The following is a 16133-nucleotide window of genomic DNA, read 5'->3' on the forward strand; positions in this document are numbered from 1 at the left end:
CGTTTAAAAATACAGACGCTCACGAAATCGAGGCAGATAATTAGCTAACAAACAAAAATATGCCTTAATTTAATAGTCAAACAGCGGCTTAACGGTAAAGGGCACTCGTCCCGTTTATGAGCCTCTAGCTATAGCTAACGCTGGCTGCAGCGCTAGGATTAGGTCAACACAGGGGGCTGTGGGTTCATCCTAAACTAGCTAGCTATATTAGATAGAGGCATTTTAATATTTCGTAGTTAAACCACAATAAACGTACGATATAAAAAGATATCAAGTAGCTATGTATTCATGCAAGTCATCAGCCGTCAGCTATGTAATAACGGCTAACAGCAGAGAGCTGTGAAGAGATGTGAAGGAAGGAAAGTGGCCAGTTCGCCCCCTGCTGCTCAAAACGTCGCAGCAGCCAAAGCACCAGTTAACCGGAGTGAATCCCACCAGCGGCGAACTAGTTCTAGGCCTTCTAGTTAGACCAACTTGAAGCTCATAAGAGTCAGAGAAGTGTTTTACCACATGTTAGCTACAGTGTTAGAGTTCTACAGTGGCTTTCGGTTAGGATTGCTGGCATACAGCAACTGTTTATCCACTTAGTGCTAGCCAAGCTAATGGCTCTCTCTTATGTGTTCAATACTTCCCCCTGTGTCATTTCTCATTACTGCACAGAACTTCCTGTATGGACATTATATGGTCTCTGCATGTGTGCATGTGTGGACTGACTGGGGTGTTTGACACCTGGTGAGAATTTCAAGTCAATGGCACCTTTAGAAATGCACTATATTTCCAAAAGTATTCACTAACCTCTCCAAATCATCGAAGCAGGGGGTTATTGATTTCCACAAACACTCCTAAATCTTGTGGAAAGCCTTCTCAGAAGGCTGGAAGCTGTTCTAGCTGCAAAGGGTGGCCCGACATCACATACTTAGGGCGAAGGCAGGCGAGCAAATACTTTTGGCAGATTTTATATTTTGGTGTATATTTACTTAGAAAATTGGTGCAGAGCTTGCAGAGCTTCCCATTCCCTCCATCTACAAATCAGATTTCTCCTAATCAAATTAATTTGTCAAAATCATAATAGAAAAACCAACCATTTCAAATATTAAAATATTTATTGAGTCACAGAAATATATATATAAAAAAAAGGTTAAAAAAAGGTTACAAAACAGGCATCCTTGTGCAGTTTAACAGTGACCGATTCTTCAGATTCCAGTGCAAACGTAAAAACTGAAGCTTTAACATGTTACAACGGCTTATTTACAGACCATCCGGCATGAGAAAGATATGATGTACAAAATAGCTAGGACTATTACTAAACACATTCAGGTGGTCAGTGTAGTCGATAATTTGAAGTTGAAACAAGAAATGATATTAAAAAAAGTACATAAAAATAATTTACATTATAAAAGGTCAAGTATATGAACTGGCATGTATACTGAACATACGTAGACACTGGCAACGGTAAAAGGAGTCACTGCTCATTCATGACAGTCATTCAGTCGTTCACCGGTCAGATTTTCGAGTATAAGACAGCATGGTGGGGGAACCTAAATGACAAGACAGAGGAAAGAGGCATTAAAATAGAGAACAAGTTTTACACCAAAGTAGGAAATGTGACTGACCGCACAAGATGCGGAGATTTGTCTCTTGCTGGGCTCTTAAGGCACTCTTTACGAAATTGGCCGGCCAAGCCTACACTTACCTAAAGGCCACCTGTAACCTGGTGATAAACAACTCAAGTACGGCCAGGTTCTATTCTCAAGCAACCATTTCTGCCGAAAGCCCATTGTATCAGGGAGACTCTGCCTCCGCACCTCACGGGGGACTGCAGGACAGGAGGCACATGAGGTCAGCGCAAACATCCATCCAGGATCTTTAAAAACCCTTCCCATTTGTCACAGATCTAACCAACAGTCTTGTGTAATCAGTCACATTTATAGTACATGAGCAATTCATTATGGTCACGCAAACACTACCTTAAACAATACATTTCAATGGAAGTCAATGTAAAGATTTCATTTAGGGTTTTTGAAGAGATTTTCCAAATCATTTTCTACACTACAGGAATAAGAGTATATAACATGGTGCGTGATTACACAGACTTTAATGTGGGGCCAGTGTCTTGTTCTCTCTCCCATTACCCAAGTGAAATCGGTGCAGCATGAACTGCCAGTGAAAACACCAGTGGGATTCCAACATGAATTACAGTGAAGTGTCCACTAGGGGTCAGTGTAAGCAAACATTTGCAGGGTGCCAAAACATTTAAAGACTGAAAGTGTAAAGGAAAGAGCAGGGCACAACCAAAGTTATACAGATTTCAGTAAAATGCGTTTGTTAAAAAATACTGCTATTTAAATAATCACTTAATTATCAAGTGTTTAACACTAATTTCATGATTTGTTTATGCACCAAGCACCACACCAACCGGCAGCTTTCAGTGTTTCGCGTCAATGACTACATGCATCTTTGTTCTACTTTTAGGTTTAAAAGCTTGTCTTGCTCTCAGACCTATAATGGAGTAATTTGTGACAACTAGGCCCTCAGTTAATTACAATTAAAGCAGTGTTGTGTGAGAATTTGTATTTCTTGCTCCTTCCTGGGCTCCCCGTAATGTCATGATGAGTCATTTACACTGAGCCTCCACTCAAGGATACTCCACTTGCACTTCTGGACAGAGATACAGAAGTCACTGAAATGACTCTTTATGTGGACTGAGACTGTAGAGTAACTCCAGGATTGAAAAAAAAAAAAGTTCAGCACAGTTCTCGTGAGCATTTTCTTGACCGCTTCCCCAAAGTTACGGTTCAGTTAGCAGCGCTCCAAGCCAGGAATGTCAATGCTTGAAATTCTATTACAGGTCACTGGAGCATCACAGATTTTAAAACGAATGCTCCATAAAGTCACTTTATCCTGCAAGGATATCTTGACTTGATAAAGCACTAATAAATCCTTTTCAGGTGTAAAATTTAGAGAACCTGGATGTGACCGCGTCTTACAGTGCGTTCTACCTCCCCCTTCACAGTGTGGCCAGTGACCGATACAGAAGTGTTTGTGACTCTTGAACATTTGCACTCATGCGGTTCACAAATGGTAGGTGCTTGTAAAAATGTACTACTTAGAAATAAAGTATCTTGCTTTGGTAAATTGGCAAAAAGAAAAAAAAAAAGTGCTTAGTTGTGAATCACTCCATTATTTCACAGCACAGTGGAAATGCCCAACTGTGATCATGTCTAATTTTTTTTTATAGAAAAATGCAGCAAATACGACTAGGCAGCTTTTTTTTAGCGTCAATGCCCTGCATCTTTCTGCCTTTACCTGGCTGAATGGCTCCTAGGCGCTGCTGAACATTTTCCAAGTGCTGAATGTACTCAGCAAGGGAGCGCTCCTGGTCCTGGGAAGGGGTGAGGGTGCGCTCGGATGGGGCCAGTAGGCTGCTGGGGTATCCCCTGAGAACCACATGAATCAACATATGAGCTACACAAAAACACTAGCAGCTCAGTACATCATCGTACAATTCAACTACAGAGGAACGTGATCCTGAACTGCCTGATATGCTAAAATTAGAAGGCAGGAGGGGCTTTGGTTTCCAGGGCAGCAGCAAATTTTAAGCAGTTCAACCTAAATGACTAGTGCAGACTAGCCTGAACAGACCTGGATACACATGATCCAAGTCAAGACTACACTACTGGCACTGCAGCATAGTCTAAAGCTTAACTCATGTCCAAGAAACTGCCCCATGGAGCTGTTACCTGTTATGTAGCCTGAAGGGAGATTTAACAGGGGGCACCAAAGATGATCCCATGCCCCGCTGGGTGAGAATGTGGTCTCGGGTGGGTGGAGAGTTGAATGCAGCTCCAGTCTGCTGTGGCTTCAGAACATCTGCCCTCACAGCTAGGAGACAAAGATGGGAGATTACAAACCAGTGTTTCTTAAAAGTTCAGTTGGACCCAGCAAAGTTGAAATGAATGCAGTTCTAACCTGCACTGTTCACCGTGGTACTTCCTATGGAGCCTTTCCTTGTTGCTCTCTGCCATTTCCTAGTGAGGAATTTTAATCTGAAGGGGAAGTTAAAGATGCAGGATTAGAAGCAGTAGTTTTATATGGAACCATGACAACTTTAAAAAACCCTTTGAATACTTTGCCTGGTTACTGGGTTATTATCTAAGTGGGATGCCTTTAGTAAATTGTTATTTTACACTTCTATATAGCATCAAAAGGAGTTTCACCATCATTAGGAGTCAAAGGACCTTTTCCCCAGTACTATATTGAACCCATTTAGCTTAGACTGCAGAAGTACAAAAAGTATTACTATGTAAAAAGTATAAATATTAAGACACACCAAAATGTTATATTTCAAACACAGCTTTTGGATAAATCCTGAGACAGCATGGAAACATGCCACAAGCACCCCCTACCTAGAGATGGCGATGAGCACCCTCACTGTGCTCCTGAAACGACTGAGTGGCCTGGAGGTCTGTGTTTGGCCGAGGGACGGCTGGGCCCCCATGCGGGCTATCAGTGCAAGCGTGGCCTGTTCACAGTCCTGGAAACCTCCAAGGAGCAGCAGCAGGTAGCGCTTCTGATACACTAGTGACTTCCTGTAGCTTTCTGCCCTAAGGTACTTCTCATAGAGTCTCTGTACCTGCAGTAGACAGAAAGAGTGCAGAGAAGAGCTTTACACATCCATGGTCAAAGTACAGATCACATTAAGAGTGCTGGAGAGTAAAGGATCCAAAACACCCTCAATTCCAGTGACACCCATCCTTATCAGTCATCAACTCAGTAATCAATTCAACCTCAATTAATACAAGACTTGACCGAGCAGATCATGCAAAGGCACCTTGTTGTTGGGAAGGTCACCGAAGGGTCTGTTCTCATTGCCTGTCGTGGCTTTTGAGAGGTCCATCTCGGCCTTGTGTAGAGCAGTCTGCAGCACAGCTCTCTCCTTCTGCCAGGACTGCTTCTCTGCCAACAGTGACTGCTCCACCTGTACAGTAAATTTCTCCTGGAATGTAAAACCAGACAGTCTATTATATGCCATCAAACAGCACAATTATATACCATGCAAAACTTTGAGCTACACTAGTAGCGTTTTAGCCCCACCTCCTTTCCAATTTGTAAAGGAACGGCCACTGGTCGTCATGATGTAATCACGGGTGGGTAACTTTACAAATAAGACCCCAACAGCCATAAAGAAAAGTGCTTCTCAAGCTATGGCAAATGCACCATTTTTGAGCCAGGCCCCTGATCCGTGCAAGTGATTTGCACTTAAACAGCCCAAGGCTACCAAGTGCTGTTTATTGGCATTCACTCAAACTGCAATCCATTATGTTTTTAAGGGACCCTGCAAATTGCCAAACACACATACCACTTACACACAAGACACATACCTGTTCACTTCGTTTAAGGTTGTGTAGGTCTCTCTCCAGGCAAGACAGTGTGTGTTTAAGAGAAATCTTTTCCTCACTCAGAGATGCCAGACGCTGCGCTAGTTCAGAGTTCTCCGTCATCAAGCGTTCCACCAGAGAAGTAGAAGACGAGGGAGAAGTCTGTAACGCACACAAAGCCAAGTATCCCGTTTTAAAGGTGACTAACAGAAGTTATACATGAGCTAAAGAGGAAAAAGAAGCCACCTCATTGTAGCCTATTACCTGTGTGTGACTGACACATGTGTGGCTCAGTGACGTGTTCTCTGTGATGTGAGAGTCTCTGTGCAGGTGTTCCGCAGTAAGCCGCTTCTCCTGCTGCTCCAGGTCAGCCAGAGTCTGCTGCAGCTGGCGTAGACGCTGCTGATCCTGCTCGCGCAGTACCTCCAACTCCAGCTACACACAGGTGATCAAGCACACCTCTGACTTCATTCAGTAGAGTAATTAACGTAATGAAATTTTATAGAGAATATTATCAACTCTGCAGCATAGCGACAATCTTACGTTAATCACAACAGACACTCAAGTGATTTTAGGCATGTCGCAGAGGAAAAGGAAGCTCCTCATACCAGTTTCTCTTTGGTGCGCTCCTGTCGACGCTCTTTGTCCTCCTGCTCCTGTTTCTCATGCTTTCTCTGCTTCTCCCGATACTCCTCCCTCTCTTTCACAGCCCTCAGCTTCTCCTTCATAGAGTCAAGCTCTGTCTGGAGCTGCGAGGCTCTCAGTCTCTCTGCCTCCAGACTGCGACCGACCTCCGTCCGTTGGGCCTGCAGTGAGGGGTGTTGTAAAAGTGACGCATGAGGCCATCATAGGCTGGTGTGCACATGCTTGATGTAAAGATGTTATGACGGATATTCCTGTTTCTCATTACATTCAAAAATGTAATTAGCATTTTTAGTTGAGGAGTGATTTTTGGTGCATGAAATCACCTTGTTCGCAAACCTACATTGTGTCGCTTTTCCACATAGCTCACCCCTACCTGCAGACCTTCCAGAGCTGCACGCAGCGTTGCCACCTCCTCCTGCTCCCTCTGCATTTCCTGCTCCCTCTGCTCCTCCTGCCTGCGCTTGCTCTGCAGGACCTGAGCCTGCAGCCGCTCCACCATTGCAGCAAACTCCTCAGCCTGTTGTCTCTCCTGATCTAGCTGCACCCGCAGGTCCTGAATGAACTTCCTGTCATGAGCGCTAGCCGCCTCCTGGGAACGGGCCTCCTCCTCCAGACGGCAAGCATGCTCCTTCGTTTGACGGGAAATCGAGTCTGACAATTGGGCTGTGCGTGAGCGTTCTTCGTCCAGTTGAGAGAGGGCTAGCTGGGTGCGTTCTCGCTCCTGGGCAAGAAGGGCTTCGCAGCGGGACTGCTCAATTTGCAGCTCTGAGCGCAGATTACTGACGGCCGTGCGCTCCTGCTCCAGCTCTGCGCTTAACTGGCTCAGGCGGGAAGCATGATCACTCAGCGTGGCACGCAGAGACTACAAAAGACAATTAAGCAAAATATTACATATTAGTTGCAGTAAAAATCTAATGGATGAAAGTAGTAAAATGTGGCTACTGCACTGTATATTTTACATGCAAGTATTGCGATTGGCTCCTATTTGGCTTCCCACCTCAGTTCTAACCGATCCAATAAGGTTTTGTTTGACAGTTTTGGAGGGCTACGTTACCTGTCCAAGTACAAGTCAGCCACCATTAAGAGTTTCACATTTGTGCCTTACCTCTTGCGTGTGCGCATTCTGTTCCAGGGCATTTTGGCTGTTGAGTCTTTCGTGATTGAGCTCCTCCTGGAGCTGTTTCACTCGAACCTGCTCTTTTCTCACAGTCTCCACACAAGCCTGGTGCTCCTGCTCTGCATTTTCCAGTTTCAGCCTAAAAAAGGGGTTTAAGAAAATGGATTTGATTTTTAGACAACTTGCATTAACCTGCATAAATTGCTAAAACCTGTGTGCGCACATTACCGGAGTTTGTGGATCTGACATTGCAGGTCCTCTTGGCTTTTACATGTTGAATGCAGCTGCTGACTGCTCTCCTGAAGCTCTGCTTTCAGCTCAGAAACCATCTTCTGCTCTGCTTCCAATTGGTTATGCTGCACAGCCATTCTGGATTGTTCCTCCTCCAGACGGCAGTGCAGATCACGTGACTCTGTCTGTTCCTGCTGCAACTGCTTCTCCAGATCATCAACTAAACCCAGGCCATCAAAAGAGGAAATTGACAGTTACAGCACAGAGCATTTAAAAGCTTGCAAAGTAAATACATACATTTTAATTTCTGTAGCGCTTCTTACACAGTATTAAAGTCATTCCAAATAAATCAATTAATTTGAGTGTTACACATGCAGTAGTTAGCACCAATCTACAGGACATTAAAATATACACGAGGCAGTAGTCACCTTGTCTCTGTAGTTGCTGTTGCGTCTGCACACCCTGTTCTCTCATTGTGTGGAGGGAGTCCTGCAGCTCTCGCAGCTGCTCCTGACTCTGCAGTGTGCAGGTGTGCAGCTGTGCATGCAAACTGCGGATTTCAGCCAGGAGACTGCGCCGGTCGGCACTTAGTAACTGCTCTAAAGATCTCCTTTGTAGCTCCTCCTGAGAAGGGAAATAAACCAAACCTTGGAAAAGCTATGTAGCATTTAATCATTAGGTCTTGAATGAGTGACTAAAGTCTGAAGGATTAGTCACTTAATATACATGCTTTTTAAATTATGTCAGTGCCTAAAATAGAAGCCAATTTTATGCTTTTAATAGGCCCATATCTTGTATTTAGATCATGTCAGTTGCTTTTCACATTATTATTTTACAACCCTCCATTTCATAAATGTAGTTTAGTCCAAGTGGTACCTGTTTCTGAAGCAGTCTCTCCAAATGTTCCAGCAAAGACGTATGATCTATGTGCGTGTTAACAGTCATCACAGTCTGAAGCTGTGCATGAAGCCACTCCCTCTCACTGTCAAACACACTCCGTACAGCCTGCAAGAGCTCCTTTCGCCAGTCCACACTGTCACCTTCAGCCTACACACAAAATTAACACAAATGTGCCTCATTCAGCAAACAGGACAGCCAGAAATACAGGTCAATGGTCAGATGAAAACACAGCAGGTCAAAAGTATAGAAGCAAGCAGTTATACAACAAACATACCAACACCACATGGTACTGGTACAGTGCTTTTCAAACACCAATTTTTTAAATAAATTTTAAACTTAAAAAAAAAAAAGAAACTCATATCTGATGAAAAATGAAGTTAAATTCTGTACAACCTCCTGGATTAAAACTAATGAAAGATTGTTCAATCTTAGAAAGCATATTCTTAGAAAATGGCTGTATTCCACACTCAATAGCCGGGGTGGGCAGAGAGTGAATTTTAAACAGCCCACTGATTTGCATTCAGAAAACTGGTTCGTTTTAGTCTAATAAAATGTTTAGGTAAAATATATAATAAAATTACGTTTTCTAGTTCACACTCATTCTTTGCAAGGCTAACCACACTTAGCAAGGGTAACTCGATCAAAAACTGTCCCAACAGAGGTGAAGAGGTACACACTTCAGATGAGGTATTCAGAGGAACATAAATGTTCACAGGAAGCATGCATCTAATACCATCTTCTAGTAAATAAGAATGCTTGAGACAAGCCTAGACACAATTCTGATCATGCAACCCTACTCAATACAGCATAGATGAAATTGTCAGGTCAGTGACCTTAGGTTCACGCTCCGCCATCCGGCAGAGCAGCTCTCTGAGTGACAGCACAGTCTCCTGCAAGGCCCGTCTCTCCCTTTGCCAGGAAGGGGGTGGGGCCTCCTCAGAGTCTGGGCGGGGCTGGCCCATGGGAGGAGGGCGATGGGAAAGAGACAGCACCCTGCAGCTCTCCTGGTACACACGCCTCAGCATGGCCTAGACACACAGAGCAGTAACTACACTGTAAAACATGAGTTAATTTGGGGGGGGGGGGCTGGATTACATAACACCATTTGAAGGATCCATTGTAGAAGCTTGGCATGCTCCACCCCCCCAACAGAATCCCACTTTAGTTAACTGTCAATAGTGTTAGGGTTATGTTATTACATCCCAGGTTGACTAGTGTGCTAATTTGAGCACCTGCAAAAATTTCATACTATTAGACATAGTACACGCAGTCATACCTGCAGCTCAGGTGAAAGCAGTTCCTGGCTGTGGTGCAGGCTGTCTAAGACGCTTTCAGCATGTGGATCAGGATCCATTCCCCTGCAGCGTAGGTATTCAACAAAGTGGGAGTCCAGCCGCTCAGTATGGTCCAGGTCCAGCTTTAGCTTGGCCTCGAGTTCAGAGCTCACATCTACACAAACACAACAGGATGTGCGCAGACCTCTTGTCACTTAAGCATTAGCCAATTAGTAAGACTGTGAAATGGGTGTGCGCAAGAGTTACTCACTGCTGCCGTATCCATCACTGGCCCACTCTGGGACAGAAACAGGGGAGGTAGAACAAAGAGGCGAGTGAGACGAGGTCACATCCAGATTCTCCAAATCGTGCGCCTGAGAAGGATCAATGAAACATTAGCGCTCCATCAAATCACATTTCTAGAACCTGCTCTGACCGGTTCAAGTGACTATGTAGCATTTGGACCTTAAAATAATCAGCAGCATCATTGTGATACTCCACTGACTGTAATAAGGTGAATGGCATCTCTTGTTGCTACTCCACAGCATGCTGCTAACTTTGCTTAGTAACTATAGTGAAGCAGACGGGACAATCCTCACAAGAATGCGCAATGCTTCAGAAAAGCAGTTCACACTGAACACATATGCGCTGCACTATGACCGCGAGCTCGGCACAGCATAAATCTGTCTGCACAACATTAATAATCATGTGCTTAAAACAGCTGTAAAGCAGCTGTGAATTTTCCACAGTCAGTGTAAAAGCAGTTACATTCATGTAAAAATCACTACCAGTTATGTATCTCCAAGCTAATAAATAAAAAAAAAAAAAAAAAAAAAAAAAAAAAAAAAAAAGCCAAAAGCAAGAAATAGTTATTCTTGCATAACGCTGCTTTAAAAACATACAAATTACATAAATATGTTCCTCTTATTAGCGTTTTAAAACCAGAAGAAATGTACAATTCACAAGCTTACATTTTCAAATCTAAAATACATATTTGGTGTAATATCTTTACCTTGTCAGCATCCAGCGAATCAATCACGGACAAGTTCTCAGAAATCGACAGTGACCGAGGGGAGGCAGTGGGTGAATGTGTGCTGGGTGCATCAGTCTCCGTGAGCGTTATAAGCGGACGTTTCAGCTCATCCCGGTCCCGCTCCATGGGCGAGGGCTTGGTGACCAGATCAAGGCTGGTGTTGCGCAGGCCACTCAGCTCCGACAGGTGAGAGGCATGGAGATGAGAGGGACGCTCCTCACTGCAGTCCAGCCGCCGCAGCACCTCCGGAGATGAGAGAGAGGCCTCCCGGGACAGGCCCTCCAGAAAGCGGTGCTCGTGTTTGGGGAGCTCAGAGTGCTCCTGACGGGCACAGCGCAGTCTCAGCTCATCCAGCTCCTGCTGCTGGTAGGCCAACTCCTCCTCCTGCACGGCCAGATCATCCTGCAAACCTCGGAGCTCGGCCCGGAGATGCTGATTATGCACTTCCAGATCTGCCAAAGCACGGTCCTTCGTCTAGATAATAACAGGAAAAGTAAATTAATTTTCTCTTCACACTAATGCACATTTCTTTGTTTTTGCACTGATGTTTTTGTACTAAGTACTAAAAGGAATGTAGTGTGAATATAGCATGTAAGAAGAAATCAGCTTCCCTGATCAACATGTTATGTAAAGTGTTTCATCCATTAACGACCCCCACATGAAAAACGTAACCCACACAACCACTCACCTGCCCCTCTTCCCGTAGCTTCTCTGCCCTCTCTGTACTGGTACTGAGCCCCTCCTTCACGGCAGCGAGCTCCGCCCTGAGCAACTCATGCTCAGCCCTCAGATGTGCAAGCTGTTCCTCTCGCTCACACAAAGCGGCTTCTGCCTTGGCCAGGGTCTCCTCTGCACAAGTCTACACACATACACAATCATTTTAGTTTCATTAGCCATCCTAAAGCGGTAGGAACTAGGTCACCCTCTGATGCAATCCTCTTATTTTTAGAACAGGTCACACAAACCTTGCACACCAGAACAAAACCAAAAGACCAAGCATCACCTCTAACGTAACCAGTCAAAGGCTTCCATAAAAAAACAAACCAAAACCTTCACTCTTTCGTTTCCTTCTACATGTGCTAAATAGTAGTGGTTAACTTCAAAGTAAGCATACCAGAACTATCCAACAGTCCAAGCAAACACCATCTCATTTTCTTCGTTCCACACATTTGGTTAAACGTCCTCTTAGCACACAACAAAGAAGCCAAAGCATAGCTTGCAAGGTTGACTGTGCTGCCTGCAGTCTTCCTCTTTCTCTCCTGTTACTTCCTGGATGAGTAAAGTTCTTGTGAGCCAGATCAGCAGTATGGGCTGGGCTAACCACACCTCAGAGTGGCCGTTTTTCAGCTGGAGCTTTTACTAGAGTGTATATACAGCAGATCTGCAAGCAATTTGAGGCAGACAACTGGCCGAATAATGAGCTCGCACACAAACCTTCCAAAGATCCTTGCTCTGTAGAATTTGTACACTTTCAAAGTAACAGCAGTAAAACAATAGCAAAATTACTCAGAACAGCCTAAATAAATACATAATTTAAAAGCTGCATGATAAAACAAACCACACAAAATTGTTGCTGTTACTTGGTACAAAATCTTGCAACATACACAGATCAGCCTCAACATTAAAACCTGTGTAGGTCCCCCCTCGTGTTGCCTGAGCAACTCGGACCAATGACTGCATAGAGGCATAGGTCACGCACATTAATAAGCCTTAAGGTACCCATGACCTTGTCACAAGTCCACCAAGTGTCCTTCCTTGAAGCATTTGTGGTAGGTCCTGACCACTGCTCATCAGGAACAACCCACAGAACCTGCCATTTAGCCATCGCTCCTGCTTCCAACACATTAACTTTAAGAACTGACCGTTCACTTGCTGCCTTGTGCGTATTCTACCAATTGACAGTTGCCACTGTAACCAGATAACCAATGTTTCCCGCTTCAACTGCCAGTGGTTTATTTAATGATATGGCCGTGTATTGTCTTTGCTACATTAGAAAACAGCATCAGTACTGTAACAGTAATTTAAAGCAACATTTTTACCTTAAAAAAACAAATTTAAAGATCATATTAGTGCTTTATTGACCAACAGAATGTCCCATCATTGCTGCTGCAGGCCAAAACTTTGGTGAAGTGGACAGGACACCGCTTGCAGAACTGTGGAACTTGACATATGTAAAATCCTGTAATTATTTTACTACCTGCAGGGGGAGCCCCCCCCCCCCACCCCCCACCCACCCCCCACCCACTGGAGCATGATTGATTTACAAGAATCTTACCAGCACTTCTTTATGGGCCTCCTCCTGTTTAGTCACCCTCTCATCCAGCTCTGCATTGAGTTCCAGTATCTCTTCACACTTGGATGCAACTTCGTGCTTTAGTCTCTCTATTTCCTCTTGGAGTTTTCCCTCCCGTTTTCTCAGAGCCTGTCTCTCCATGTACAGCTCTTTCTTCCCCATTTCCAAGGTAGAGATGTCAGTTTTTCCTTGCTGTACAAGCTCCTCCATCTTTGTGATCTGCGCTCTAAGTTCTGCCGCAGCATTCTGGCTATCCTCGGACTTGTGCATTAGCTCCTTGACCTGACCCTCCAGTTTCTCCCGCTTTTCTTGTTCCTTTCGGACCTCCTCGTGTGCCTCCTCGCTCCTCTTTTCCACACTCTTTAGGTGGACATCCAGGTCTTTCTTTGCATCTTCCAGCTCACACAGACGAGCCTGCAGTCTGGCCACTTCATCCTCTTTCTCAGTCAGCTGGAGTCTCAGATGTTCTGCCTCCTGCTCCAACACAACAAGCCTACCCCTCTGCTCACCTAGGCTCCGACCCAATGCCTCCACCTGCTCTCCATACTGCTCCTCCTGGGACAGGAGCAGTCTCTGCAGTGAATCTTTCTCCTCTGCAGAGCTCTCTAGCTCTGCCTGGAGCTCCTTGAGCCTGGTGCGAGAGTTTTGCAGAGTCTGACTGCTGAGCTCATGGCACAGGCTCTCCTCAGTGCCATGCTGGGGCCGTGGGGACCAGGGGAAGTCCGGGGGTTCAGGGCTTGGGTCACTGACTTCATGACGGTTGGCGTCCAGTTGGCTCAGCTCCTCCTGTAGCTTATTGATGACCTCGTGCAGTTGCTCTGCCTCTTCTTCCTTGGCTTGCCGAAGGCGCTCCTGGTCGCCACGAAGACGCTCAATCTGAGTGTGCAGCTCTTCGATCTCCGCTTGCTTCTCCTCCACAGCCTGACAAAAATAACAGTTGCTCACAACACAAACACTAACCACTAATTTCACAGAAAACGGAATGCAGAATGTCAATCCCTTCAGGTCAATGTTTGTGTCTGGCTGAATGAAAATATATGTAATTTCAGAGTGTGTGTGTGAACATCTAGATGTTGCTAACTGCCAAAGGGTTTAAATACCATTACTAGTTTGGTCAGTTGAATAAACCATAAGGACTGAGGAGACCGAAGTAACAACTGTACATTAAAATGTAATCTTGGGACAGTCTCACCTTGTTATCTTTTGTTGTGTCCAACTCTTGCTGTAGACGGAGGATCTGCTGGTTAAGGTGGTCAATCTCCAGGTTCTTCTCCTCCAGCAGAGCTGCAGGTAGAGGCAGCATTGAGTCCTCGCTTTTCTCATCCTGACGTTGCTTTAGAGCACTCATTGCCTCCTGCAGGACATGAAAGATCAGCTCTCATTCAGGTATTTAAATACATGCACAAAACCAAGCTGATGACCAGCATTCAACACACACTTACCTGCAGTTGTGCAATCTGCAGCTGGAGTTGTTCCTCACTGGCTTGGCTCTCTCTGGTGTTTAGCTCCAGCTGCAGCGTGAGCTGTCTGACCTCCTCCTCCCTCACTGTCAGAGCCTTCTCCAACTCCTCTACTCGTTCCAGCAAAACCTCCACCTAAGCCATGGAATTTTCAGATAATTGAACTTTGAGAACCATCAACTTTTAGACACTCAAATTAGACATGCATGTTAGACTTCATAAAATGGTATGCCACCCCTTCTGCACCCATTCAGACTGACCTGCTCTTCTTTGTTCTGTAGGTCCTGTTTGAGTGCCTCTAGCTGTTCTCTGACACCAGGGTCAGCACTAGGATCTTGGAAGCGGTGTCTAGTCTCATCCAGCTTGGACTGCAAGGCTGAGATCTGGAGTTTATTAGAGTAGAGTTGCTGCTGCAAGGCCTCTTTGTCCTAAAACACACAGGGAAACACAACAGTTCTTCCTTAAGAAAGCATAGCTACATCCTGGCACTTCTGAAATAGCCTGTTCGAGAGATAAATCGGTGCATATGGTTGTAAATCATAATGTGACGCCTGCTTAATCAGCTGGGTGGAAAAAAGCTGTATTACTTTGCTTTTGGTCACAAATTTACTGTAGAGCAGGCCCACCTGAGAGAGGTCCTGCAGGCTCTTGCGTGCTCTCTGCAGCTCCTGCTCAAGCTGTGTGACTGCCCTTCCAGCATCAGCACTGCTCAGGAGAGCCTGCTCGAGCTCTCGGATTCGGGATGCCATCTTATCGATCTCATCGTTGCGTTCCTCTAGGTCACGCTGCCACTGCTCTTTAGCTGACAGCAGCATGGTGTAGTCCTCGGTCTTGTCTTTAATGAGGGCTTGGAGACTCTCCACCTGAGAGGGACAGCAGCAGTTATAAACACTGAATTCAGAGGAAACCCTGGAATTGACCCTGATAGGCTTTCATCAAGTACTGAGCATCAGCACCTTTATGATGTAGTTGCATTTAAAACATGCAAGTTATGCCCTACGCCAAATTATTTATTTATGCTGCACCTGCGTAAAATGAGCTTGCAGACAGTTTCTGATAAAGATTAAACAAAGCTAGAACATGCATGATCTAGAACGCAAGACAAGGCATTCTACTGCAACAGCCAATTAGACCAAGCCAGCAAAGCCATTCAATTCCACTATAGACACTAAACGTAGCGCATTACACAAATAAAAGATGGGTATTTTAGATTATGTTGTTAAAGTGGAGGCCAGAGAAGCATAACTACATGCAAAAACTCTTGCAACAAAATCACAGCTAGATAAAAGCAGCTAAAAGCCTAGGAGGACACAGCCACACCTAGAGAGCTTACCTGAATAACCAAGTCTTCAATCTACATTTTCAAAAAAGCAGATGAAGGACACAAGCAAACCATTAACAATACAATTTTATTCTGAACATGCAAGAGCTTTCACACCAGACAAATCACAAAATACACGATCTATGAGCTCATAAAATGGAGCAACGAATGGAGTTTGGTGCTTACCCTCCGACCCTTGGAGTCCCCTCCAGAGTGTCCTTTGAAAGGTAGCTTTAGCTGAGCCTCCAGGTTCTTGATCTCCTGCTGAAACTCATCTCTCTCATGCTCCCTCTCCACAGCTTGTTCCTGTGCACAGGCCAAAAGCATTAAAACACTGCATTCTATATGAATAGTCACTGAACTAGTATGCATTTGTTGGCACCAGTCACATTTCTGAATGCAATGAAGTTTAATAGAGCCATTAAAAAAATATAATAATAATAATAAAAATAATAAGTAGCTTCATAAAATTGTAATTTTT

General features: G+C 44.7%; 1 protein-coding gene across 3 annotated transcripts in view; it reads right to left on the reverse strand.

Moving 5' to 3' along the window:
- Positions 1–1084: 1084 nt before the first annotated feature.
- pcnt (pericentrin) overlaps positions 1085–16133 on the reverse strand; it is a 37557-nt gene continuing 22508 nt past the window's right edge. For all 3 annotated transcript variants that reach the window (XM_072683622.1, XM_072683624.1, XM_072683621.1), the window contains 26 exons: positions 15839–15958; positions 15665–15685; positions 14958–15194; positions 14592–14759; positions 14314–14466; positions 14064–14225; positions 12854–13792; positions 11267–11437; positions 10558–11052; positions 9817–9919; positions 9548–9720; positions 9105–9299; positions 8248–8418; positions 7800–7995; positions 7369–7591; positions 7129–7279; positions 6397–6885; positions 5987–6184; positions 5643–5813; positions 5382–5540; positions 4832–4996; positions 4407–4633; positions 3970–4046; positions 3741–3882; positions 3307–3437; positions 1085–1538 (listed from right to left, as the gene is read on the reverse strand). In XM_072683622.1, coding sequence (XP_072539723.1) covers positions 1495–1538; positions 3307–3437; positions 3741–3882; positions 3970–4046; positions 4407–4633; positions 4832–4996; positions 5382–5540; positions 5643–5813; positions 5987–6184; positions 6397–6885; positions 7129–7279; positions 7369–7591; positions 7800–7995; positions 8248–8418; positions 9105–9299; positions 9548–9720; positions 9817–9919; positions 10558–11052; positions 11267–11437; positions 12854–13792; positions 14064–14225; positions 14314–14466; positions 14592–14759; positions 14958–15194; positions 15665–15685; positions 15839–15958 — 5481 coding nt within the window. In that variant the 3' untranslated portion in view covers positions 1085–1494. The remainder of the gene's footprint in view (positions 1539–3306; positions 3438–3740; positions 3883–3969; positions 4047–4406; positions 4634–4831; positions 4997–5381; positions 5541–5642; positions 5814–5986; positions 6185–6396; positions 6886–7128; positions 7280–7368; positions 7592–7799; positions 7996–8247; positions 8419–9104; positions 9300–9547; positions 9721–9816; positions 9920–10557; positions 11053–11266; positions 11438–12853; positions 13793–14063; positions 14226–14313; positions 14467–14591; positions 14760–14957; positions 15195–15664; positions 15686–15838; positions 15959–16133) is intronic.

Source organism: Salminus brasiliensis, chromosome 7, assembly GCF_030463535.1.
Source record: "Salminus brasiliensis chromosome 7, fSalBra1.hap2, whole genome shotgun sequence".
Classification (NCBI taxonomy): Eukaryota; Metazoa; Chordata; class Actinopteri; order Characiformes; family Bryconidae; genus Salminus; species Salminus brasiliensis.